Genomic DNA, 25,927 nt, shown 5'->3' with positions numbered 1-25,927 from the left:
CAGGGAATTAAGTGGAAAACAGGATGAATTAATACAATGCAGTCACTCAACTTGCTCTCAGTTTCTAACAGCTGGAATTATAATAGATAAACAGCACACAAATCTGACAAAAGTATTAAATATTTCCAAAATGCTGGCATGCATGGCTTGCCACATCTTCGCAGTTTGATAATCACTATATTAGAATAATTTTACTGATGTGTTGCTCAAGCTTGCTTAGAAGAACAGTTGCAAGACATTTTTAGAGTGTATGCTTCATTCAGTGTGGAATTTTTGCTGTTGGAAAGGGCAGTGAGATAGATCTAACATGACAAATCGTCTTGCTGCTACTCACCTATTTATTATTCAGATCCTTAAAGTTGGTTACAAAGATTTTCTAGAACTTCATATGAAGCTGCTGCCCTGGCATTCCCTCTGTTTATAAAGGCATACACTGAGAGACATCCATTTCTCAGCAATAACCACTAATGACTCCACAGCTGCTCCAGAATCTTCTCCAAGCACTTCATGCTGAATTTCTTATCAGGCTGGTATGAAAGATTTAACTTCTTTCAGCATGGTACTTGTGACAAAGATCTCCTAATAACCTAATTTTCAGAAACACTACACTCTTGGCTTCATAAGACAACATATTAACATGTATGGTGGGTATAAATAAAATCAGTAAATGACTTATTCATCAGTAGGTTTATAATTAAAAAATTAAATGCAGTTTAACGTCTGAAGTGTTTCCTAGTTGAGGACAGACAGTTTGCATAAAAGCTCTGGTAGAAAGGAGTGGAAGGAGAACAGGGAAGGAGGGACTAAAACCTCAAAGTACAGAAATCTTTAATCATGAATTTGAGTAAGTCCTTCCCATACCTAACACAAAAATAATACCTTGAGGAAAAGACTATTGAAAATGAACAAAAACAATGAGTGATTACAAAACCTGAAAGTTGTTTTAGTGGTCTGTATGCACAGAACAGGATTTTTTTTTTTAATTTTAATTCCAGAGCAGTTGATTTCAGATTGGATTGATATGTAGCTCAGCACAGAACATCATGACTGTCTATAAACAAGTCTGCTTCACAAATGGCCGCATCCATTGCAGTCCCTCAAAGTTCCATCACATTCTACCATTACATTTCTTAGCTGGTAAGAATATCAAAATTCTGTGTACCAGCAGTGGTTGAAATGTAATGACCTTCTATAGAAATAGCTTCTGTGTTTTACTTTGCAAAAGGAAGTAGTAGCAAACATTGTGCTAGTACCCTGATCCAGACAAAAGTGAATTGCTTTGTCTATGTATCATCCACTCTGCTGAAAAAGGTTGAGAAGAAAAAGAAGGAACACAAGACAGGAAATAAAGTACAGCTTAGCACAGGGGAGAAAAGTACAAATTCCTTTGATTCATTAAAATAACATCATACCCAGCCCCCTCCCACTTCCACCCTCACTGAAGTCACAAAAGCAGTGGATGATTTTCTGCACAGCCCTAGAATACTTTATTACACAATGTGGAGTGCAGGCAGTATTTTGAAACACAAAGTACCAGGAAAGAGCATTCACAGATTCAAAGGCAAACAAATACAGCAAATCTCAACAGTGAAGGGATGGAAAAATCACTAGGAAAAGAAGGGAGTATATTAGTCCATCAGTAATCCATTGATTTCACATAATTTTCCAATTCAGTAAGGTCATAAGAAAATAGAATCCCAACAGTGGTTTCATCCCTTATTTATGTCCTCACTCTTCCTAAAACATCAAGATAACTGCAATTTATTATTGCTCTCTTATATTCCTGAGGCTGCCATTTGGCAAAAAAGAAGAGCTCACCTTTGGTGTGCAACACCTTTGTGGTTCCTGTGTCATATCAGCAAATTTGTCCAATTACACATTTTTATATACATATAAATACAAAATACATTTAAGTTTGAATAATAATCTTTATTTCTTTATTAGTTTATTTGTAAAAGGTACATTGTAATCCTGAGCTACTGCTTTTATACATTTAGCGTCATACAAAGACAGATCATTTACAGTTCAATCATTTACATTTATTGTGCTCCAAAATCCTTATCCGAATATCATTTTGACTTAGCAGGAACATAGATAATTTAAATTACATGTATCCCTGAAACATCCATATTAATTTACCCATCTGACCCCATTAGCTAAATTACTAGTTGTCTAAATCACTCAGGACATTCCTTCTGAATTTAGCAAAAACTTGTTTAAAATTATAAAGATGGGCAGTGCAAGAACTGGTCCCTCAATCCTTTGTGAATACATCATTAGAAAAAACTTTCTGTTTCCGTATTCTCTTGGCAAGTCAGTGCTAAATTGTTTAGATGTACTTTGATGGAATGGTCCAAGTAATAGTTTGCTAATTTCCTTATTACAGCAGTTAATGAGAATTTACAGTGTCTCCCTTTGCAGTGACCAGTGTCATAACTCTTCCAAGAAGGGAAATATCTGATGTGATCAGAGGAAAGTAAGAGGTAACCCATCACCGTCTTATTGTCATCTACATGACACTGAAGTATTACAAACTGAGTTATATGAAATGCTTCCCTTAGACCCTGTAAAGGAACTTGTATGAATAACCAGAGTTAAGTTCCATAATCCGAGCATGGCTTTTAGGACTTGCCAATTAAAATAAAACAAAACAAAAAACCAACCAGAACCTCAAAAACAAACCAAAACCTCAGTCCCAGGATCCTTGAGGAAAAAGCGTTTATCCTAACTGAAATCCAACCCTGGATAAATGGAAATTTAATTGGACTATCAAAAGAGCATCTCTCTACCTGAAAAATCTCCAAGCATACAGTGTTTACAAATGTCTCTCGAGCAACAGTGTCAGTCTTTTAAACACTCACAACTTTCATTTCCTGAATAAGGTCACTATGATCTTAGGCAAAAGATGCAGTAAAGCAGTTCAAGCAAAATGCTTATTGCTTAGGTTTTAAAGCAAGCCACTTGAATATCATTTTAGTTAAAATGTTAAGTACAAATGTGAAGCTACTGTAGAAACACTTATAAACACTTTGCTTTTGAATTCTTACTGATAATCTAGAAAAATGGCAGACGGATTTTAACATAACAAAGGAAATGTAAAACTTAATACTGTCTGTTGAAATAAAATTCAACACCTATAAAGACAGAGTTATGAACATGTAAACACAGCTTTAGTATTCAGAGCTAGGGAATCTAGCAGCAAAACAAACTATTTGCATATTATGTAGTGCAATGAACTTTGTTCTTAAGAGACCCCCAGTCTTTAAACTACTTTGAACAGAATGGAATCCTTACAGGAAAGGTTTTAAAAGTGTCCAGGATGTAATATCCAGAACTACTAGATGTTCATCTCTTACCTAACAATTTCTCTATGCAAAACTGTGCTCTGGATAGCTGACTTTAATGGCCCCCCAGTAGCAGGCTCGAATGAGGCAGATTAAACCTAAGAGATAAGCAACAGCCCAAGAAACATATGTTGCGTGAAATCGCCTGGCGAAATCTTGTGTACCAACCTAAAAAGAGAAAACAGTAGTGTCAAACATACAGCACTATCTGTTCTTCAGGCAAGAGCAAGTTATATTAAGGAAAAGCATTTCAGCACCTTTTCAACTCTGGTAAGGACAAATTAGGTATTTTATTAGCATGATTTTACATAAGCATAGGATAATTGAGCTTGAAAGGGAGATCAGGAGACCTCTAGTGCCAGCTCCCCAATCAAAGTAGGGTCAACCCCAAGGTCAGACCAAGCTGTTCATGGTTTTAACCCAGCTAGGTCCCAAATAACTCCAAGGATGGAAGCTACACAAGCCTCTGGACAAATCTTATGGAAAAATGTTTTCACATAATTTTCCAATTCAGTAAGGTCATAAGAAAAATAAAAGAAATTTGTCTCTCACTGTTTTTAATTCTGGCTTTGTTTCTATTAAGGAACCTGGAAAATCCTTCGTAACTCATTTAAGATCATACATAAATAACTATGAGTAGTTAAAACACAAGATAGAGGCATAATGAGAATTACACATATGATTTCACTGGAGATATTTTCTCACATTAACTTTTCTGGGATTCTTGAATAGAAAGTTTGCTCTAGTAACCTCTATGAGATACTGGTAAGCCAGATACCACTAGTTCCACTTAACAGAGTTAACAACAGACTGAGCCTTCTCATTTGCAAATAGCTTATGAGCTGGTTTTACTCTTTACAGCTTTTACAAAACACAAAGACTCATACATATTTCTAGTACTTGGAATCCCATTCACTTCTATTGCACTGGAACTTTTATTTCTGGCTATACAGCAACATGTATTTCTGGAAACATGGAAGTTTTGAGAACTCTAGCAAGAGCAAGATGTTCCAGGATTTCTACATTGAAGTGAACTATTTTTCATAAAACTGAAATTTTTAGAGATGAAGAGTCAAATTTAACATCAGAAAAAAGAGATCATCTGAGTAGGCAAGAAAAGGGATTTTTTTTTTTTTTTTTTACAAAGGTATTCTTGCACTTTGATAAAGTCCAGAGTTTTAAGAGACATGACAAAAACCACACCAATTTAGAAAGTTTTACTCAAATGCTGGGAAAAGAAGAGCTGATCAACTAAGAGAACGCCTTTGAACACACACCCTCCCGCACACAGTTGCAAATTTATCAGGGGACATCACTCACAGTTAATCCAACACCAATGAAGATGCATATCATTCCAATAGTGATATATGCACAGCAGCGCCTCCGTGGCAGTGCACTTCCAACAGAAGAACTGTCAGAAAATAAATGGTATGGTAAATTAAAAGCAAACAAAAAATCCCAAACCCAACCAACCAAGTAACAGTCACCACAAAAACCACCCCTACCACCAACAGTAACTGTTCAGTCTCAAAGGGAGGATGGAAAGAGAATGGCAATACACCATCTTAAGTTTATAGAGTTGTAAGCAAAGTCTACAGTTATACTACAAAGTACAGGACAGAGTCCTCATTTTTATTTTAAAGAACAGTTGGTGATTATCTAGTACCTAAAAATCTAGGTGTTTACAAGAAAGGGAATGGTGTCACACCCCCAGTTTGAGTGTGCCTACCTTCTGTACCCACAGTGCACCCCAGTAATTGTCTTGGATGGCCTTTGGATGGCAAAACTCAAGTTTGCTTTTCAGTTCCATGCTGCTTGCAAGACACCTTTCAGACTTTTAGTACATCAGCATATGGCTTCAATACTTCACTGCATCTAAGTAACTGAAAATAACTTCTACCACCCCTACATGTCATTGATAACAACCTTCACTGTCCATTTCTTGGATACTCAATACTGTTCAGTGACTAAATCGCTCTGAAGATAAATACAAATAATTTTAGTCACAGACTTGTAATTATTTTCCATGTTCAACATCTCCAAATACTGAAATTCTTTAGACCATTAAGTCAACTTGAAGAACATGGCAAGCTCTTCTTACTTTTCAATTTCACTGTTCTACCACAATTGATATGAGCTGCACAAATCACTTCTAACAACCAAGGTAAATAAATCCCCTGGAAGTTCTGTCACTCATCATCTAGACAATGACCTCCAAGACAGACAGCTCTGTCTCTACCTTCTGCATCAAGCTATTACAGTGCTTCACTCAGAATATACACTGCAAATAAAACATTACATTATTTACTACAGATTAGAAAAATTATTCTAGAAGCTCAGCATTGTTTAGCAAATACATCTTGAGTAACACATTTGCAATCACATACAGCTTACTATTGAGGAAAATAGGAATATTATTTAAGCCCACTGAAACACAGTTAAAAGGACGAGAGGCATATAACATGTATTATAAAACATGTATTATCTATCTTGGAGGTGTTTTGAAGCATCCTGAAGCAAGCTATCATTAGTTAAGTACTTCATCCCATTCTGGGAGATCAACACACCTTTGGAAATAGTGTAATGCTTTTACTCATCTCATGATAGTTCAACTTATTCAAGACAAATGCATAACAGAAAAAAGCACTGCTAAACAATTCAAGTAGTACATGTGTCATATGATTGACCAAATTTCTGGCTCCAGTTAATTAACCACATAGCAAGGCCTCATATGCTTAGCATGTGACTAAAATTTTTTAAGCGTTTGTCTTAGAAAGCTTTCAAATAGATTGCTTTAAGCAGCTTTACTTCCATGTTATTTCTTTACAAGGAATTTCTGAAATGCTCCAAGAGAAAAAGACAAACAAACACCACTGCAGTCCTCAAGCTAACACAATGAGCTCCATCTTTTAAGGCAAGAGTTGAATGAAGTGACTACTCACAAGCCATTTTCAGAGGAGCTGAAAAAGTCCCCAAACAGTACTACTCATTAGCTTCCATGGGGAAATTACTTCCTTAGTAAAACCTCACAATACATAGTGACCTGGGACACTGGAGGGTGCCTGGGGTAGGATTAGGGTAAGAGAATTCCCAGTTGGGCAAATAATGGTATCTTACCCTCAAACATACACCTCCAAACATTCCCCCAAAAGCCACTCTACAGCCATTCTAGGAAAGAGATTGATATGTTGTTCAATTCCAAGTTACATAAGTTAAAAATAATAAAACCAAACTGTAGTTTTATAAAAGGGAAAAAGGGAAGACATTGAATTTGCCAAACTGACCTTAGGTTCCCTTCTTTGCAGGATTTTGTGGCTTTGTACTCAGAGTTAATTCTATTATAGAGCTGAATACAATAGGATAAGCTGATAAAAATGTCATGTTCAATACACCTAAAACATACATGGTATTTACTGTGCTGTGTATTGCATGCAGAGCCGAAGTTCATTCTGGGAAAGAGATTTCACTTTCAGAGCTGACTTACAGTCTTATTTTTGTAATCATAATATTGCTGTGTGTATTTTCCATCCATATTTTTCATGTGTCTCCTCCTATCCAGTAAGAAAGGCTGAGGGAGAAACCATCAACTAAAATACCACAAAATAGAAATGTAAAGAATGTCTCAATTTAGCTGCTTTTCTCTTTCCACAGAAAGTAATCATTAAATAAAGATACTGAAGTTTATACAGGCATGTAAGAGACCTAGGAGTCCAAATAAATCATTATTCATTTTTCACCTCCCAATAGTGATGTTCGCCACTGGCCTCTCTAGATCGTGAAGCTTCCTCTACCCACCCCAAATTACACATAAAACCCCCAAATTAACTTAGAATAAAAAAAGTTGAAACTCTATCCCAAAAACCTACCAACAGTGACAACTTTGATAAGCACATCTGGCAATATTAAAAATGGGACCAAAAGAGCTTTCTTCATATTACAGAAGCAACCAATTAGTTCCATTGTGGGAATATGAGGGAACTCTCAGGAAGGCACCAGTTCCTTCTTTTTGAGCTGCTGCTGAGGAAGCAAAGGCACCTATCAGAACTCTGGAGAGCAGCAGATGCCAAATAAAATATAATAAAATATATAATAAAATAATACAATAAAAGATGCCAAATCCAATACTGCATCAGGGAGTAATTGGAAGAGGGGAAAACTGCCACATGAGACCAAGACTATAAAAGAAGTACCACAGGAAGGTCTCTTGTGCTCCAAGTAATAGGAATTATGACCAGGATTTCAAGTATGTTTTTAAGAGAAAAATTAAAATGCCAATATTTTGAAGGTGAATAGCACTGCTGAAATTAGCCTCCACAGTAGTGATGGGGTTCCAACATCTCTCTTTCCTGTAAGTCCTTCATGGGGCAAAGGTGTTATAAATTCATTAGGGTTCAAAGTTTTGGCAGACCTTAAAAAGTAAAAGAGATAGGTTCTATAGGAAAAAAATAGATTTTACATTCTGTAATAATAACCTGTACCATTCAATTCCCTTTCTAGTAACTGAATTAATGAACTGATTTCCTAGATTACTTAAAAGACATCTTGAAAAAGAGAACAGCAAAAAAAAAAAACAGTTCCTGCTTCTTCATCATTAAATGAGAAAAATATGAGAAGCCTTTACTGAATCTCTCACTCTTGGGAAATAAGCTGATAAACATCTGGTGTTTAAAAATACAGAAGAGCACTAAATCAGCAAAAACAGTTTCTCCCCCATTCCCAGGTGTCACTATAAAATACAACTGTATCATTACAATTTCCTCATTAGCTACATTTATTTTCCCAATGCAAGTAAGAGCCTGTGTCAGCAGAACCACTACACATCAGTAAGGTTTCTGCAAACACCTTGCCTATACTAACACGACAGGTTCATAGTCCACTTCCAAAGATATTTGGGCATTTACCAAATAAGATTTTATTCTCTATAGCATAATTAATTTCCTACATTTCCCAAGTCATTTTTCAAGACAAAACAAGTGCGTCACAAAAGTTGTATCACAATGGTAGCACATAGATGGGATTAAAAGCAGACAAGAAGATCCTATTTCCCCCTACATTCAGGTATGAGAAGTTCCTTTGTTTAGTTACTATGAGGCATGATGGCTTTATTTCTCCCTGAACACAGTTTCATTATTAACTTTTCCATGTAATAACTTCTGATCTCCCCATAAGTTTTAGAAGACATTCTTGATCTAAAAAAATCTAGTATTTGTCAACCAAATGCAAGGTCACAAACAATTTGCAGAGATTCACTGCAGTTTTAAAAACATTTGAAAGAAAATTATTAATCTGAAAGTGTCAGCCAAATGTCTCCTTGAAAAAGCTACTGTTGCAGTGATTCAAGGTGCCTTTTGCCTTAATCTACACTATCCTTTTTTCAGTGACAAATATCAACAGAAGGAATGAAACAGTTTTACATCTGACTACTTAGCTACTAATGAAAGAATTTTTGCATTAATAAGATGAAACCCTACATTCCCTTCTAACTACTTGGCTATGCTGACCTCTGACAAAGACCTGATAGAAAGCAGGTCACCACAGTTATTTATTCCATCGTCATGACTCAAAGCTGTGTCTCACCTATGCTGTGCCCTAAATCCATGTATCAGAAATGTTTATGCTGCTGGAAGTGAAGAACTCCCAACCATTGCATCTCAAATGTGGGAAAACACCAACCAGCACATTCAAAGCTAAATTACAATATTCCACAGTTTGCATCCTCAGCCCAAGGACAGACGTGCCCACTTGTTAAAATTTGTTTTGCATTCTGCAATACAGTTGCCATGCAAGCTGTAATTATCACAAATTGCACTGAAGAGAGGCTCCCACTCGCCTGCATACGGATAGCATGCTTTGCACTTTATGGAGGAGAACACGACAAAAAACTTTGAGTTCAGCTAGAATTTAAAACAGAAGCAACATTAATCAACGGAGGACAGACAAAAAGAACACATGCTGTGACTTTTGACTGTTGCTTGGAGCATAGTTTATTTTGCTGCTGTTATTGTTAGGGTTGGTTTTTTTGTTTGTTTGGTTTTTGTCTTTAAGGTTAAACAACAAATAATCCTGACCTAAGGAGTGTCAAGAGAAAAGCCAAGGTCCCCTAACAAGGGTGGCATAAAATGTAAAACATAATTGCAATTAGTTTTAAAACAAACCAAACAAAAAACTCCAACCCCTCCTCAAAGACTGAACAGACTTAATGTGTCAGTACACACACCCCTGCAAAGCAGCATCTCATCAAGGCTGACTTTATTTAACCTAAGCAAATTAGAGCATTTCCACAACTCCACACCTGGTTGGTTACACCCCTGAGGTTAAACACAGCACCAGATGACTCCTCTATCAATACTCTGAAAAAAAGGCTTCAATCAGTGTTGAAGACCAGGCCATGCCCACACCTACAGTACATTTATCCTACACTTCCTCCTTCCTAAGGGACCTGCTATTTTTCCTACAACATGCAGCACAGCTGAGGTTCTCCATTCCCAGTGGAAAACATATTTGTTCCTTTAACTAGAAATCACACTTGCCTGTCAAAGGAAGACAAATATTTAAATAAATCAGCAGGACATTAAGGTCTCTGAAGTAATATTTATGTCTTATTTCACACCTAGTGGCTGAGATATCATACAAATCTCAAGTATGTTACTAGTGCAACAATTCAAATTAAGAATTCCTGAGCTCAGATAAGAAAGGCCAAACACACACTCAAAATGAGGCCCAAAAAACCCCAAACCAAAACAAAAAGCTTACAGCTCTTGTATTCTAATTTTTATTGTTCTTCTTGAAGTAATAACAAGTGAATAGACAAGTTATTCCACAGCTATTCATAAACATTAAACAAGCTAATGCATTAAGATGCTTAACACAAGTTAGTTTAGTGTCAGTAAACCCTCTTCCACATTAAGATAAGATTATATCCTTTCCTCCCTTTACAATAAAGCAATTCTAGTTCTACCTTTAAAGATGACATCTGATTACTAGTGTATGAAGAGGTAAAATTTCAAGAACATAAAATGTTAATTTTAGCAACATATTCCTGTCTATTGTTAGTAGCTTATTTTTGCCTCTATCAATTCAATCAGAGATTTTCATAAATGCAGGTGGATATATCAAAGCTACTGATTTCTGCATAAAGAATGGAGAATTCAGGTACACATAGTATCTTCAGCCTTGAAGTTCAGGTGAGTACAGCAATATAATCAGCACAGCCAACACATTTTACTCCAAAGACTTACAGAAGAAACACTGGCTACTTCACAGTAATTTACATAAACTTGCTTTCAGAGAACTTACATTTTTTTGCAGTGTGGGCATTTTGCTAGTGTGTTAAACCTCAGTTCCATCCACTGTAAAAAGAGAAAAAGTAAAAGGTTGAAAAGCAGACCTGAGAAAATGGTTATTGCACTTAATGTTAAATGCCACTAAAAAACCATTTTGCTTCTCAGACTCTCTTTGACTTGTATTTTGTTTTCTTCTATAAATGGGATTCCCTTTTGTCAGTGGCAACATTGGATGTGGATTTCCATGTGAACATTTCCCATGACTTGCCTTAGTATTACAAAATTTGCTTGACGTAATGTGGTTGCATCCACAGGCGTAGTATGGGTAACATTATAATATTAATAGTTTTTTTTCTCTTACTTAAACATCATGAATATACCCTGAATCAAAATAAGTGTGTTTTCTTTGGCACAATTACAGACAGTATTTTCCAATCTTTGCCCAACTCTTGCATCATTTATGAAAATTAAGTTATGGGTATAGAGAAAGATGTTTCAAGAGTATTTAAGAAAGTAGATATCAGGTTTTACATCAATGAGATACAGAACACTACTGGCTACTTTGCATGACTGTTAAAAAGATGATATGTAAAATTGTACATAGTAGGGTCACCCCATTCCACACTCAGACTAAAACCTAAGTAAGAAACAACCTTAGAGAAAGCAATTCCTAGAACTAACTCAACCAGGGGATACACAGTGATATACTCACTTAGAAACAGCAGGTTCTGCTAAATTTCATTCTGTGGTAATGCAAGCATTAAGCAAGCATTTAAACATGTTTACCTTGATCAAGGGAATAAGGTTCTTTTTCTTCTCCCTATAAGCAGTTATTTTCTAACTACAACTCTCTTCCCTTGCCTTTCTCAAGTGGAGGGTAGTTGGAAGTTTTCTTGGTGATGCAAAAAAATCACACTGCAAGTTAAAAGCAGGGGAAGAAGCCACAGTGCAGCCCTGCCTTATCTCTGTGAGAAATCTGAAGCTGCCCTACTTTAGTGAAAGTGTTGTAACTGCTACAGCCACAAATCAAAATCAGAGCCCATCCTTGTATGGAAAACAGCACCAACCTATAGCAAGCACCATTTAAATGCTGAGAAGAAATTTATGATTTTATGACTAAGAAAGATATGTCTTCTCATGCCTTGTCAGTATGAAGAGATTTTGCTGTGAGCAAGGTTTTGAACTGTGGTATTTACTGAACATTCTCCTCCCTCTTGAGTATCCCACTCAGGTTTGTTTTTTTTTTACTTGGGGATAAATCTTCACTAAAAACAAATCCATCTTTCATTTTCCTGTTCTGAAGTATCCATTTACACATTTACAGGACAACTATGTAACCAGTATTATTTGTTTACAAAACTTGACCAAACTGATTAAGCAAAGTTTTATTTTATTCTTTAATAAAACTTCTGTAATACTCCCCACCAAGCAAAGCTTTTTTAGAGCATTAATTCTACTTCCACATTCCTGGCAGAGGAGCAAGTTAAGTATTTTTCTGCAACCCCTTCAAAAACCTACTCAGTTTCCCTTAATTCTACACAGTGAAACTGGGATAAAATGCAATTGTCAGTTTTGGAGATGAAGAGAGACCTCACCAGAGCAGTTATTTCAGCTTTTTAAACTACAGTTCCAGAAATAAAAAGAAGTCTAATTCCAGGATCTATATTTTACCTAATTGCAATTCAACTTCACTTCTACACACCAGTTTCAATTCTATATCACAGTGCAGGCAACTCTATTTCCTTGGCTACTCATTAATGACCTTTCCAGAGTTTTAAGATTTCTAATTATTAGCCCAAATTATTAATGACTACAAACTCAAATGTATCTGGGCTCCAATTATTGATGTAAAAGAGTCAGCAATAATCTGTTTTCACTGAGAGTTACCTGTAAACAACAGAAGCAGTAGCTGTTATGATGCCTTTTATACAAACCAGAAGTATTTGTAGAAAAAGCAAAATAGTGACATGACTTTCAAAGAGCAAGAACTCAAATTATATTAGCACAGTGGCGAAAGGTTCTGTTCGTGTACATTCTAATTATGACTAAGTTGGCATTTTTTACCCATACTCCAGAGTGCTTTAAAGTACCTAATATTGATTCATGTTGTTACAGTTACATGAAATTTAGCTCTCTGTTGAGAATACAATGATTTTTTTAATTGGAACAATACAATATACAGCCCAAATCTCTGGTTAGATGTACTGAAACACAGATGAAGAGATAAGGAATACAGAACTCATCAATATGTCAACTGTGGACAAAACTAGATATCCATCAAAGGAATTATTGGAAGAGCAGTCAAACATTTTCCTTCAAAGCCTACAATAGTTCTCAACACAAGACAGTGAAAAAAAAGAAAAGCCCAAAACAAAACAAAAGACATATGTACATAAATACATACACTGTCCTACATACAGCTGCTGCTGCAAAAGAAGCTTCTTCTCCATTCCCTTCTGGTCCTTTGGGAAAGCAAAATACTTTCACAAACTAAAAAATATCTTATTTTTCTGAAAAGTTTCATGGGTTTTCTATTCAATTATTCCAGAAGTAGTACTTTTCATATTTTATTACTTTAAAAAAACAGAATTGACAAAGCATAGTGCTTAGTATGCAGCCTGTGGCTTCCATAGCTTGTTCCTGGCTTCTCGTCCCTGAGGTCCCTCTGGAAACAGGAGAGTAGCAGGAAGATGGCAGAGAGGGGAAGGACACAGGGACAGCCCTCCCTTGACCCCCATTTCCAAAGGCAACTCAGCCACTCACAGCCACAGACCATTGCAGGCAGAGGTTCCTCAGAGAGGAATAGCAGGCAATGACTTACTGCTGGCAGAAACAGTAACTGCACAACCCAAGCCCAAAAGCTCTCAAAACAGCCCAAACGAGATAAAACTCATACTTAGCAACACAGTTAAGCCCTCCTCCTGCCCTCTTTTTCTATTCTATCCCTTTTTCCACTTGTCAAGTTCAAACCTGCCAGAAAGTGTAGAAACCTTAACACAGAAAGAACTTCTATCAGGTTACCAAGGGAAAAAAAAATCTGATTAACAAGATGTGAAGTATCAATAGTTTGGCTGCAATTTCACTTCAGTACTAAGCCATTCTTCCAGCTAAGACAGAGAAACTTTAAGGCATTCCATTAGCAAGAAGTGTGGTTTTCATAATTTGTGAATAACACCCCACCCCCATGTGCAGAGGCAAGCAAAACACAGTCATGCTTTCAAATGGAAAAAAAAAATCTCAAATGTGGTGAACAAGCTGATGCTCTTAGAAGAACACAGAACATGACAATTTGACTTTTCCATCCCAGGGATTCTAGCTTTGCTTGTCTATTTTATTTATTTTTTAACTGCCAAGTAAAGTAAAGTAAAAGGGATAGCCTACTGAGCTGCGGAGAGATGCATCTAGCATTACATATTTCCTTCACAACAGGGACATATCAAAAGGCAGAAATACTAACTCAGAAAATGAGCTTCCAGGCTGGCTAAAACACTTTTTTGTGTCATTCTCAAATCCAAGCAATTTCCTGATTTTTCTTAACTAAAAATTTTATTTTTCAGAATCTCAGACATAATTACAGAAAAAAAAGTGGAAGCAAAAGACTGGTGGGAAAGCTGCATAACATGAGATAAAAAAAGGTTTGTTTCTTGATAACTCAGCATAAAAAAATACCAAGCTTCCAATTTCTAATGGTTCAGAGAGTTGCTTTTTCAACATACCATGAAGTGACAAATTGATCTTATCCTGGCAGACAGGACTACAAAGTTCAAAAGCAGCCAGAAGATATGAACTCACAATATACAAATCCCAAACTAGAAAACTTAGCCTTTTAAGGCATAATCTAGTACTTATGGGCACTTCAGCTATCTTGAGTTTCAGACTACTGTTCTTTAGCAAGGGTTGTAAGAAATTATGTATTTTTTAATATATACGTTGCATTAGTAGCTTCAAGCATCTCTCTAACCATTTTCCAGTTAGCACATTACTTACTCATCATATTCCTATTAATTTTCAGAAAAAAAAAATAAAAGAAAGAAGCATAAGGGCCATATCCAGCTCCCTGTACTCATCACTTACTGTAATAGTGAAAACATTACAGCACACCTGTCCTGGATTCAGCTGGGAGTATTAATTTTCTTTTTAATAGCTGGTACAGTACTCTCTTTTGGATTTAGTAACAATGTCAGTAACAAGCTAAGGTTTTAGTTGTTGATAAGCAGTCTTTACCCTAAGTCAAGGCCTCTTCTGTTTCCCATGCACTGCCAGCCAAGTGGTGCACAAGAAGCTGAGAAAGAGCACTGCCAAGACAGCTGAGCTGAGCTTGCCAAAGGGATATTCCATACTATAGAACATCATGTTTGATGGGAGTTGGCTGGGAGATACTGATCACTGCTGGGGCACTGGCTGGGTCAGCAAGTGGTAAGCAATTGTATTGAGCATCACTTATTTCTCTTGGGTTTTAATCCTCTTCTCTCTTTTCATTACTATTATTACTGTTATTATTATAGTTAGTAATATTTTTTTTCTATTTCAATCATTAAATTGTTTTATCTCAAGCTACAATTTTTTACCTTTTTCCCAGTTCTCCTCCCCACCAGGGCAGGGGAGCTGGGTGGTGTTTGCAGTGAGCAAGCAGCTGCGTGGTACTTTAGCTGCTGGCTGGGGCTAAGTCACAAAAGCACCTCACTGATCCATAAACCTGAAGTGAAGACTTGAAGGCACAAGCCCATTCCATTACAGAGCCTGCCACAAGCCAACCCTTCTCTCCCTTCTGGTACAAGATGACATGGAGTGGCAGCTCCCAAGCTTCCCTTTTCCTTGCACAACATGTACTTGAGTATTTTCTGATCTTAATATCTTATAATCCTTTTTTTCAGGAATGTGCCACTTCTCTTGTGACTGTTTTCTTTAACTGCACCCTTTATCTAGTAATTTCCTACAACTCACAAACTTGAAAGAGATTCAACCACTGCTGGATGATGAAGCTAAAACTAGCTTACTTGTGTATTGCTATTCAAAATTCAAGTGTGCCAGGACCCTGTCCATTGAGAAGGTTACAGAGAGTTTAACAGCAGAAGAACATTTGTGCATCCTTTCACTTCAAAAATGGGATCAACTGGCACTCTTACAAATAAACCAAAACCTCCGGTTCTCCAACAACCTTCAGATATTCCAATGGCAAGTGCCAAAACCAACAGCTTTCTGGGGCTCATATAGCAATGACAGAACTGCCCTCTTGGCACTGCAGAATACAGCCACCACTGCTGTAACCTAAACAGAACCTGGAAGACCAACTTCCTCTTCCAGTACTGCCCACTCTCACATCACAAAACAGTAAGACATGGGCTTTACCTATCCACATACAGAAAGACTATTAAAAGTTTTCTTGAAACACATATAAAGATAACGAAATACAGACCATACAATCATAATCATGAGTAAAGAAGTTTTAGTTCCTCAATGATGCCAGAGAGTGAGGCAATACACTCTTAAAACTGCTTACAACAAACAGCTTGAAGGATAGCAAAGTGAGGTGAGGCAAGAAGGAGAATCTGATGCTTTACTTACAAGGAATGTATTTCCACAGTGCCCACACACCACTCTAGTTCCATCTGATTGAACTGGCAAGGCAGGTTGAGCTGGCTGCTCCTCTGGAATCAGCATTACTGGACCAAGAGTAATGATGCGTCTACTGTGTTAAGAACATTAGATACACATGTAATTAAGCTAGAAAAAGAGAAGGATGATGTGTTCAAGCAATTAGCTCAGTCACTACCAAATACATTTTTACATGTTTAAATTATAATCTACTTGTTAAACAGCTGATGCACCCAGTTTTAGTCATTCTCCAACCTGTTTTCAGTTTTAAAATTCTTTCTTTCTTGCCCTATAAGATCAGCCAAACAAGCCTAAACCCTGTATCAAAGACCTGCAAACATATGACTGACTGCTCCTCAGACAAATGAAAACTTAATACCCAGGCTGAGCAAGCCTGAGAATTGAAAGGTATGTACCCATGTGAAACATGTAGAAAGAGTAAGGATCTTCCATAATCTACTTCTCCTTCCCATGCTACTGACAACCATATCAATATAAGAAGCATATCCATACTGGTACAGTAAAAATTCCACTCAAAATGAGTAAAAAGGAAAACCACCCTAGGTTGACAAAATAAAATCAATTTACTTTAAAGTAAGTATTTGCTTTAATGTTCAATGTGTTTGTTTAGCTACAATTTGTCAGTCCAAACTGACAGTACTCAATTTAACCAACTCAGAATGAGGATGAGACTTCTTAGAAGCAAAAAAGTGAAGAGGAAAATTAAAGCAATATTTAATTTGCATTACAAATCTTCCATCTACAACCAAAATGGTATTCTGAATGGTTTTCCTTCAATCTGGAGTCTTCCATTTAGGTCATACGCCCAACTCTCTCCTTCAAAGTACACTACACCAATTTTGCCCAGTTTCTAGCAAGACAAATACATAGGCTATCTAAGGAAAACTGCTTGCATGCATGATTTTGAGATTATTTTAATAAAGTTAACAAATTTCTAATTTAGTTTAGTTACCGACCATGTGATATATTATAACTGAACTATCCTATGAACATTTTTGCACTCCGATAAAATGTTCGGAATGTTTTGAAGTCCTACCCAACCAAGTGTTAGTAAAAATGAGTAATTCCCACAAGTCTCAAACTATGTTTCAAAACCAGAACAGCCAATAGGCTGGTGACTAGGGCACTTGGTGGGGTAGAACTCCCCTGCACATTTCTGCAGACTCAGCCTGCCTCTCCATTTCTCATGTTAGAGCTGCACCACTTCCAAACAAACTCCTCCTACCTCAGTGGAACCTTTAACACCTTAAGCCCAATGGTAAGAGCAATCACTATGGCAACCACAATTGCTTCTTTTATAACAAGTGTGTACATTAAAGTTGAGAGCTGAGAGGAGAATGAAAATTCAGCATAACTAAGAAGGAAACAGAAGTCAAGCTACTACTCCATCTCCCATCTCACTCCAAATCCCCACTTTGAACTTAGCAAAGTGAGTATTCTGTGTGGTTACAATAACTAAGCCTCCAAGAAATTATGAATATTAAGTACCAGAAGTGAGAAGTCGATTTTATTCTATTGCTCTTCACATTATATTTGCCTTACAAAGTAGTTATACAATGTGACACACACATCTGAGACTTAAAGAAAAGGAAGAAACTTTTTTTCTTCTTTAATTTAAAAAAAAATATATTCAAAATGGACACTAGCACTACCTGTGTCTGAAGCAATTCAGTAATGCTCTGTAAGTGTCCATGTAAAGAGAGGCTTTGAACCTCTTTTAGTTTTAAATACTCAACTCAAAAATAACAGCTGCTTTAGAGAAAACTAAAGGAATTGGAAGTGTTTTATTCTTACCAGTTTGGTCTTGGACAGCCTATTTTCCGAGATGTATCCTTACAGATAAGGAGACAGTTACACTGACATCTAACATACTTCTTCCCTGAAGGAGGGTTTTTGATTGGCTAAACAAAAAAAAAAAAAAAAAAAACAAAACAAAAAAAAACCACCAGAGAATACACATCAGAAGTCACAGCAATTCACTTTTTTCCACATTACAGGAAGACAAAGCAGAACAACTTCAGTGAAAAGTTCTTGTTAACAGAAATACACTTCCTCTTACAGAGGAAACTTCAGAGTCAACACAAAATTCAAATTTTTTTCTTTCTTAAGAAGTGAAAATTTCCTTATTAGAACAAAAAAATTCTGCAAACTCATGGAAAAAACATTCATATTTTAGCAATGACAATTCAAGGCTTCAGTTAAGCTGTTTTTTCTTTTTTAATGTGAGTTAAAATAGTGATATATTTAAAAAAAAAAAAAGACCCGAAACCAGTCAAAACATCAAACCACCCCTCTTGCCTGGTACAATGGCTTTATTCAACAGTGAAAGGATCACAGTCTGTTTCTTGGTCACTAAGAGACTATGAAGGCATCACGGAACTGTAATCTTATTTTAAACTGTACTGAAATTATCTTTCTCCAACCTGGGAGTCATGTTTCAATGTCTCTTTCACGCAGCAAATCAAAAGGTGCACAATACTTTGGCTTGAAACATTATATATTGGACAGGAAAGTGACTATCAGGCAGGTTCTCTACTCTCTCTTCAAAGTAGAAAAAAAATTTCATGCAGTTTTGAGGCTTCCTGCTTTCAGGACATAATTTAAAGTTCTTTTCACATAACAAATATATAATAAATCCATGTAATAAATCTAACCCAGTATCTTTCATACAAATGCTTGCAGAAGCTGTGGAGCACTGCAGTAACGCATCCCAAAACTAAAACTGGCAAGAGGAAAAAATAAAAGCAGGAGGCCAAACAGTAAAGACTTGAATTAAAAGGAGAAGAAACAAACAGGTCTGTGATCACTGGAAAAGAACCTAGGACTTAAACACTTCAAAGTTGTTTTACTATGGTCTTTTACAAGCTAACTGAAGTGACTTTTACAAGTGACTGCATAGTATTTTAGGAGAAAGGCATTTATCCAGGGAGAGGTGCGGGTTCATTACTTTGTTTCTCCCACTCTTAGAATAGCTCAATTCTACACTGTTCTTCTTTCCATCAAAACCAATTATATCCAATTTTACAGAAGAGTAATTACTTAAATGACATCTTTGCTTTTTGTCCTCCTCAGAAGGAGACATCCTGCACAGCCAGCTCAGCCACATGGAGATTTATTCTAACTGCTTGTGACCACCCTCGTGCCAGCACGCCTCCAGCTTGCACGCCAGCCACACTGGCAGTCAACTGGGCTGGCCTGTCCTCTTCCTTAGGGGTGGCAGGAAGGGACGCCCCTGTCCAGGTGAGGACATGAGTGCTACCCCCAGTGCCCCCCACAAAACGCCAAAAATCCATTTTACCGTAGCTTCATTGCAGACTGTGCATTTAACCACATGTTGGTGCAGCTTGCCATCCAAATTGATTAGTGACTGGCACACACGGCAGTTTATTACAGGAACACTGCTGGCACCTGGACTTGCAATGGCAGTGTACGGAGGGGGAAGCTCTGCTGCAAGAGACAAGGAAATCGCAGCTGAAAAACCAGAGGATCCTAAAACACTTCCAGCAAGTATCATTTCCAGCAGTCACAGGCTGAAAAAACAAAAAAAATCCACACCTCAAACTCAGTGTTTAGTATAAACATAAAACAAAACTATGTTTGTTTTCCCCTTCTACACAATTTCTGTGTACACTAAACCATCCATAGTTGTAGGTAAAGCAAACCAGCAACACAAACATACAGTACATCACCCCAGAAATCTGTATCCAACAGAACTCATCTGTGTAACTTTATTTCACACCAACCTTTTTGCAGTTCACAGAAAATTCATGGGAAAAAAACACTAAAAAACCTCAAACCTACTACAGATTAGTAGAGACTGGCTTTTGAAGAAAAATTTATCAGAAAATTAATAAAAAAAACCACCACAGGTAGGAAGAGTCACAAACAGCATTCACAAGTATCTAAAAGGACTAATATACAGACAAGTGTTTACCATATATTAGAAAATACTACAAGTAAAAATACAAAAAGGTCCTGTGAAGAAAACAGGTCTTAGGAAGTGGCATGAAATGATTCTTTTTTGAGTACAACAGCAAATATATGCTGTCTTGAAGAAAAAATCCTGAGGTCTCAGAGTTCCAGGTATTTTTCTTGTCCAGAAGCCAAAGTACCAAAGCACAAGAAGGTCTTCAGTCGGTTTGGAGAGGCTGACACTAGGAAGGCTTTAATGGCCTCAGGCCTCCAGGGAAGAGTAGACTTCAGACTCCAGCTTTGTCAGTCTTGGAGCCCACAACAAAACAGGGAGGAAACACTGAAGATTCTCTGAGGCTTAAAAATCCATGGAATGAAAATAATTCAACACAGCAATCTCTCACAAGCTTATCACCACAATTCTTTGGCATATAATAGCACTGACTTTTATTTCATCAAGAAGTTCATGACATTTCAGGTAAGCAAATACAGAACAGGTATAGTCAGTAGTTCAGACTTAGCTTTTTTTAATACTAGTAGTTCAAAATGCTCTGCAGCCTTGGGCTTCAATAAGTTTTTCAAAAATTACATCCAAGCAGCTAACAAAATCTTCAGAGAAGCAATGAGAGATCAGCCTATTTCCCATTTACTAACAGCACTGAACAGAGCAGTATCTGCTGGAGGCTGGTGAGGGAAATCACAGGCTGCTATCAAAGCCTACAAGCCTGAGTATTAAATTTAAGCCTGTAAGAAAGCACTCATCACTCCTCCACTGTCTTGAAGTGAATGTCATAAGCTGGAGGGATATAAGAAACCCTGTCTGCCCTTCAGATCCAAAAGTCATCACACACCTCTGAAGTGCATGCTGAACAGCCATGCTGCTCTCTCTCTTTGCTACTTGGTCTATACATGACACAGACCTGTGCGTGATTTTAACTCACAGAGGCAGCAGGAAGAAGATGGATACCTTGACAGTCTCAGAGCCACATCCAATATATGTGAATTATTTCAGGTGAGAAACAAAATTAACTTATATGCAGCAATACAACTCTGAATTCATGATACAAACTGATGCTCTATGTCGTGAGGAAGTGAACTTCACACCTTCAGCTCTGATACATTGGTTACAGAAAATAACATCCTTAAGAAATATCAGGAAACAGTACTGTTATTTCTTCTGTTTGTGGGGATATACATTCTGAAAAAATGCAGCATCCAAAAAATAAATATTAAAAATCAGTATTTTGCAGTACTGTGATACCCTCTTTTAAGTAAGGCTGCCACACACAGGACATGACATACTACAAGACATTAAAAAACAAATACAAGACAAAAACCCAACCCACACACACTGGCAAGTAGAAACAAGCTCAAGCCTACCAGAGCACTCCAGAAATCAGGTTAGAGTAACCATCGTGGCAAAGTCAAGGCTGCTCCAGTGGGTTTTGGCAGTCAGCAGACTGCTTAACTGCTCCTGCAGTGAGCAGCTGACACTTTCTGGCTAGGGGAACAGGCAGACAGAAAACAAAATGCATGTTCCAAAGACTAAATACCAGACTCTGTCAAGACACCTCTACAGTTCACTCCCAGATTTAAGGCTGCTTTTCTGAAAAGCAATTGTTTTACAAAAGTTCTTGACTTTGTCCTCTCCATTTAAAGTGTGACAAGTCAATTCTGTGAGTTGGGAATAGGGTGGCTGTACTAAGAGAAGCAGTATCTTTAAGGGTACCAGAAAGTGATGAGACACACAGCCAGCAACATTTCAGCTTTCCACAATCCTGGAATACTTGAAAAATTGACAACCATACCTTCTAGACATTTATAATTGTCTAGACCCATTTCCAAGTGATTACTCTTAAGAAGCTGGTAAACCGAGGTGTGTGAGCCCCTACACACGATGCCAGCCACTTCTTCAGCCTCATACTGGAGCTGCTTGGCTTCCAGGTAAGCAGCCTCGCTGTTCCTGTCCTGCTGGCTCAGCAAATATCAGAGAGCAAGTGAATAATGGCTGCTTTTCAGAGCCTTGCTGCAGCAAATAACATTTGCTGTGGAGCAGAAAGCATGAGGTATCTTGGCACTGCAACCTTCATGCTCGAAGAAAACAGGCATTTTGAAGAGGTCCAAAAAACAAACCAGAAGAAGCCACTAAAATTAAAGAAAAGTATATTGGGGGAGAGTAAGTGGGTGGGGGATGGTGAAAAGGAAAATAATGACATTGTCTCAGGAGTTAGCTGCTCATTACCCCTTAATAAAAAGGTTTCAATGCACATTAGAATACTTAGGTATGACTTTTTTTTTTTTTTTTTTTTTGACAGCTTGAATTTCAGGCTAACTATAATATCTAATACCAGTTCATAAAGGTCTATCAGTCTGTCATGCTGGACATGACTGGGTGGTAGGCAAGCTTCACATACACACAAGCAAACATGTAATTAGATAGCGAATTCCCTGCTGCTGACATACCAGTTTACAGCTATATTATAAATTTTTCTTTAAAAAACAAAAAATGAAAACAAACAAAAAACCACACACACATAAAAAAACCCAAACAAAAACCAAAAAAACCAAATCAAATAAACAAAAAGAAAAATACCCAACAACAATTAGTTCAGCAAGATTAGCAAAGTATCCTACCATGCAGTACTTCTGACTCCCTCTTCACCCCTACAGAACAGCGATGCAATGGAAGATATCCCATTTGCAACCTGAGAAATTCCTTGTGGTGCTTGTGCACTTTCCTCCCCTGCCAGCTGAAGGGTGGAAACCACAGAGAATCACTTGCAGCCTACCAGGGTCAAACAGAAGTTAGTTTATTTGATTTAAAAAAATAGTTCTTTATCATGACCTGTGAGGGGGTGGGTAAGAGGAAAAGTTTAATGATTGATGTCAGAGATATGTTGTTAAAAACTAAGAAATCCTGGAAAAGGCCCAAAAATCCTAAAAGAAACAAACAAAAAAGCACTGATTAACCATCTAGTACAGGGAACAGAACTGATAGTTTCACCCTTTGTCAGTGTTGTGAAAAGTTTCTTAAATACTGTGGCCTGCATCCACACTGAAAAGCTTTTTCTTACTTGCATCATTAAAAACACTGAGCTATTACCAGGATTCAACCATCCACCAGTTTACACAGAAGGGTCAGCTGGTCTCAGCTGCAGCTCAGCAAGGGAAGAGAAGGCTACCTTCAAAACATGGTCTCTAATTCAAAGTTCAGGATGATATATAAGGCACAGTAGATAATTATAGGGATAAAGCTATTAATGTGCATTCAGATAGTAGTTTTGATACAAAGGGCTTCCTCCTCCTTCCTCTGCCACTCCACCACTATCCAGGTGATATTAATCAAGGAAGCTCTGCAGAAGGAGTTTGCTTTGGAAGCAAAGCCAAGTCTTCCACAGGAATGATTCTTCCCTCTAAAGTGTAGCCTTGTGCTAGGGAGAGATGAAGTCTGCCAGTCAGCTGGAAAGGGTTTAGCTTGCATAGATCCTTTCACTAAGGAAAGCTGACAGAGCAAGGAAATAGAGCTACGGGCCTGTGCCAGGGCTCTGCACAATTCTGTTCCACAGCTGTCTTTCTGAGAGTTCTGCAGAGCAGTTCTCAAGTGCTACCTAATGTTTGTTCATAGACAGATCAAGCAAGAGATATTCAACATTCAAGAAAGCTCTATGTTGGTTCCTCCTCATTTTAGGGAAGAAACCACTTATCTCAAGCACTACATCCCACCACAGGTGCCCAACCAGGTATCTCAAGTAACAGATGTCCACTGAAGGCACTGGAGGACATGGCTACCAACTGAAATGAGCATTTAGAATCCAGCTCATTTCCAGGTCATGAGTTTTACCCTGGGGTCAAACAAGAGTCACTAATCTAATCCATTTTCCTTACTTTCTAAATTTATAAAGACTTAAAAAGAACCAAACAAACAAAAAACAGATTGAAATGTATGAAAAATAAGGGTTACAGGATAAGCACCACTAAGAATAAAAATATCAAATCCCAGAATGTAAACTAAGGGAGATATATGGATTTTTTTTTTTTTTTTTTTTACTTGGGGGATAATGCCAATATTAAAAAATTGATGACAAATAAACCCCGAAGAAAAAGCCAAAGCATCCAACCTCTGCTGTTTTTAACCTTATACTCCTTTTTTAAGTTCAAATCAAAGTAAACAGTCAACACCAGCTACAGCTAACTGAAATACATTTCCATATCAAGATAAGAGGACTAGCTTTCTACAAGGTTAAATATAATTCCAAACAGACAGATGCTCACTCATTCTAGTTACATGCATGTCATGAATCTAGACAGTGAATAGAAATCGTTAAGAAAGGGCCAACACACTGGACCTACTGCGATAAGAATTGTAATCTTACATTTTAAAGGATACTGCTAGCAAGGCTACACTAATATTTAGTCTTCATTCCTTCAGCTTTCTGCACACCTCAATTTCTGCTCTAAAGTATTTAACTGAAAAAAAAAAAAAACCAAAGGAAAAAAAAATCTACTAATGTACTTTGATAACATCCTGATTTATGTTTTCTAAGTAATTTTTTCCACCTACTAATTAAACAGTCAGTATTGATCAACAACATGATTTTTCCTAAATCTGTACAAGGGAGATAATACCATGTAATTATGCCACGACTACAGATCTGCAACCGCAGTATCGGACTTGCTTTAAAAATAAAGCCATAACCACTTATGGCCTTGAAACGTGTTTGCAAGGACATCCTGGTGGTTTTGGACTCCAGCTACCACGCTGCACCGAGTCCCTTCGGCGCTCGGAGGCGCCGGCCGGGCCAGGCGCTGGCCACCCCTGGGCTGAGGCACCGCGCGGTCCCGGCCTCGGCGACCCGGACGCGCTGCGCGCCCGGCTCCGCGCTGCGCGCCCGGCTCCGCGCTGCGCGCCCGGCTCCGCGCTGCGCGCCCGGCTCCGCGCTCCGCTCCGCGCCCGGCTCCGCCCTCCGCTCCGCGCCCGGCTCCGCGCTCCGCGCCCGGCTCCGCGCTGCGCGCCCGGCTCCGCGCTCCGCGCCCGGCTCCGCGCTCCGCGCCCGGCTCCGCGCTGCGCGCCCGGCTCCGCGCTGCGCGCCCGGCTCCGCGCTCCGCGCCCGGCTCCGCGCTCCGCGCCCGGCTCCGCGCTCCGCGCCCGGCTCCGCGCTCCGCGCCCGGCTCCGCGCTGCGCCCCGCCCGCAGCCGCCCGCGCCCAGCCGAGCCGCTCTCAGCGCCGATCCGCCACTTAATCCCGCTCCTAATTAATGGGGAAACCCAAGCCCAACAATTACCACGCAAGCTGCGGCATGCGAGCGAGTTATAATAAGCAGACCGGTTCGGGCTTGTTCTGCCCCTGCAAACAATTATTTAAATTTCTTTTATTTTTCCTCCCGAGCCGCTCAGGCCGGAGCGCGGCGGGGAGCCCGGCCTGTGCCGGGCACGGAGCGGCGTTACCTGTTGTTCCCAGCGGCGAGGGCGGGGCGGGGGCTCCCCCGCCGCCCGCGGCCAGGGCGGGGGGAGCCCGCACCGCCGCACCCGGGCGGCGGCGCCGCGTCCCCGCCAGACACAGCCGCAGCCGCAGCCGCAGCGCCAGGGCCGCCCCCCGCCCGGCACAGCGCCTTACCTCGGGGACTGCTGTCCGGCAGATAGGGCGGCGCGGTCGGGGTGACATTGCCGGAGCCGGGCGCGGAGAGCAGCGGGGAGCGCTCGTCCACCCCCTCGGCGGCCATGGCTGCGGCGCGGAGGGCCCTGCCCGCTGCCGGGCGCGGGGCGGGGAGGCGG

General features: G+C 38.9%; 1 protein-coding gene across 4 annotated transcripts; it reads right to left on the bottom strand.

Annotated features, from left to right (window-relative positions):
* Window positions 1–1,914: 1,914 nt before the first annotated feature.
* PIP4P2 (phosphatidylinositol-4,5-bisphosphate 4-phosphatase 2) lies at window positions 1,915–25,927 on the bottom strand. Of its 4 annotated transcripts, XM_077782949.1 has the most exons (8): window positions 25,770–25,925; window positions 22,790–22,940; window positions 19,542–19,690; window positions 18,038–18,144; window positions 16,193–16,316; window positions 10,641–10,693; window positions 4,665–4,755; window positions 1,915–3,512 (listed from the first exon to the last, which is right to left on the bottom strand). In XM_077782949.1, exons 1-8 carry the CDS (start codon window positions 25,815–25,817, stop codon window positions 3,369–3,371), a joined length of 867 nt encoding a protein of 288 aa, XP_077639075.1. In that variant the 5' UTR covers window positions 25,818–25,925; the 3' UTR covers window positions 1,915–3,368. The 4 variants fall into 4 exon arrangements, with proteins under 4 accessions (XP_077639075.1, XP_021398865.1, XP_021398866.1 ...); XM_021543190.3 differs by lacking the exon at window positions 22,790–22,940 and having other exon boundaries at window positions 25,770–25,927; XM_021543191.3 differs by lacking the exon at window positions 22,790–22,940 and having other exon boundaries at window positions 19,542–19,687; window positions 25,770–25,927.

This window comes from Lonchura striata, chromosome 1 (genome assembly GCF_046129695.1).
Source record: "Lonchura striata isolate bLonStr1 chromosome 1, bLonStr1.mat, whole genome shotgun sequence".
NCBI classification, from domain to species: Eukaryota; Metazoa; Chordata; class Aves; order Passeriformes; family Estrildidae; genus Lonchura; species Lonchura striata.
Note: the sequence above shows the minus strand (reverse complement) of the source record. Positions and strands in the feature narration are given on the sequence as shown.

Bases quoted from the DNA above. Each gene is read 5' to 3' on its own strand.
- PIP4P2 (XM_077782949.1), bottom strand. From the start codon at position 25,817: ATGTCACCCCGACCGCGCCGCCCTATCTGCCGGACAGCAGTCCCCGAG. The intron at 16,317-18,037 runs GTAAGAATAAAA...TTCTTAACACAG, and splicing joins GGCTGTCCAAGACCAAACTG to TAGACGCATCATTACTCTTG. The intron at 4,756-10,640 runs GTAAGTTCTCTG...ATTTTCTGACAG, and splicing joins TGCCCACACTGCAAAAAAAT to TTCTTCTGTTGGAAGTGCAC.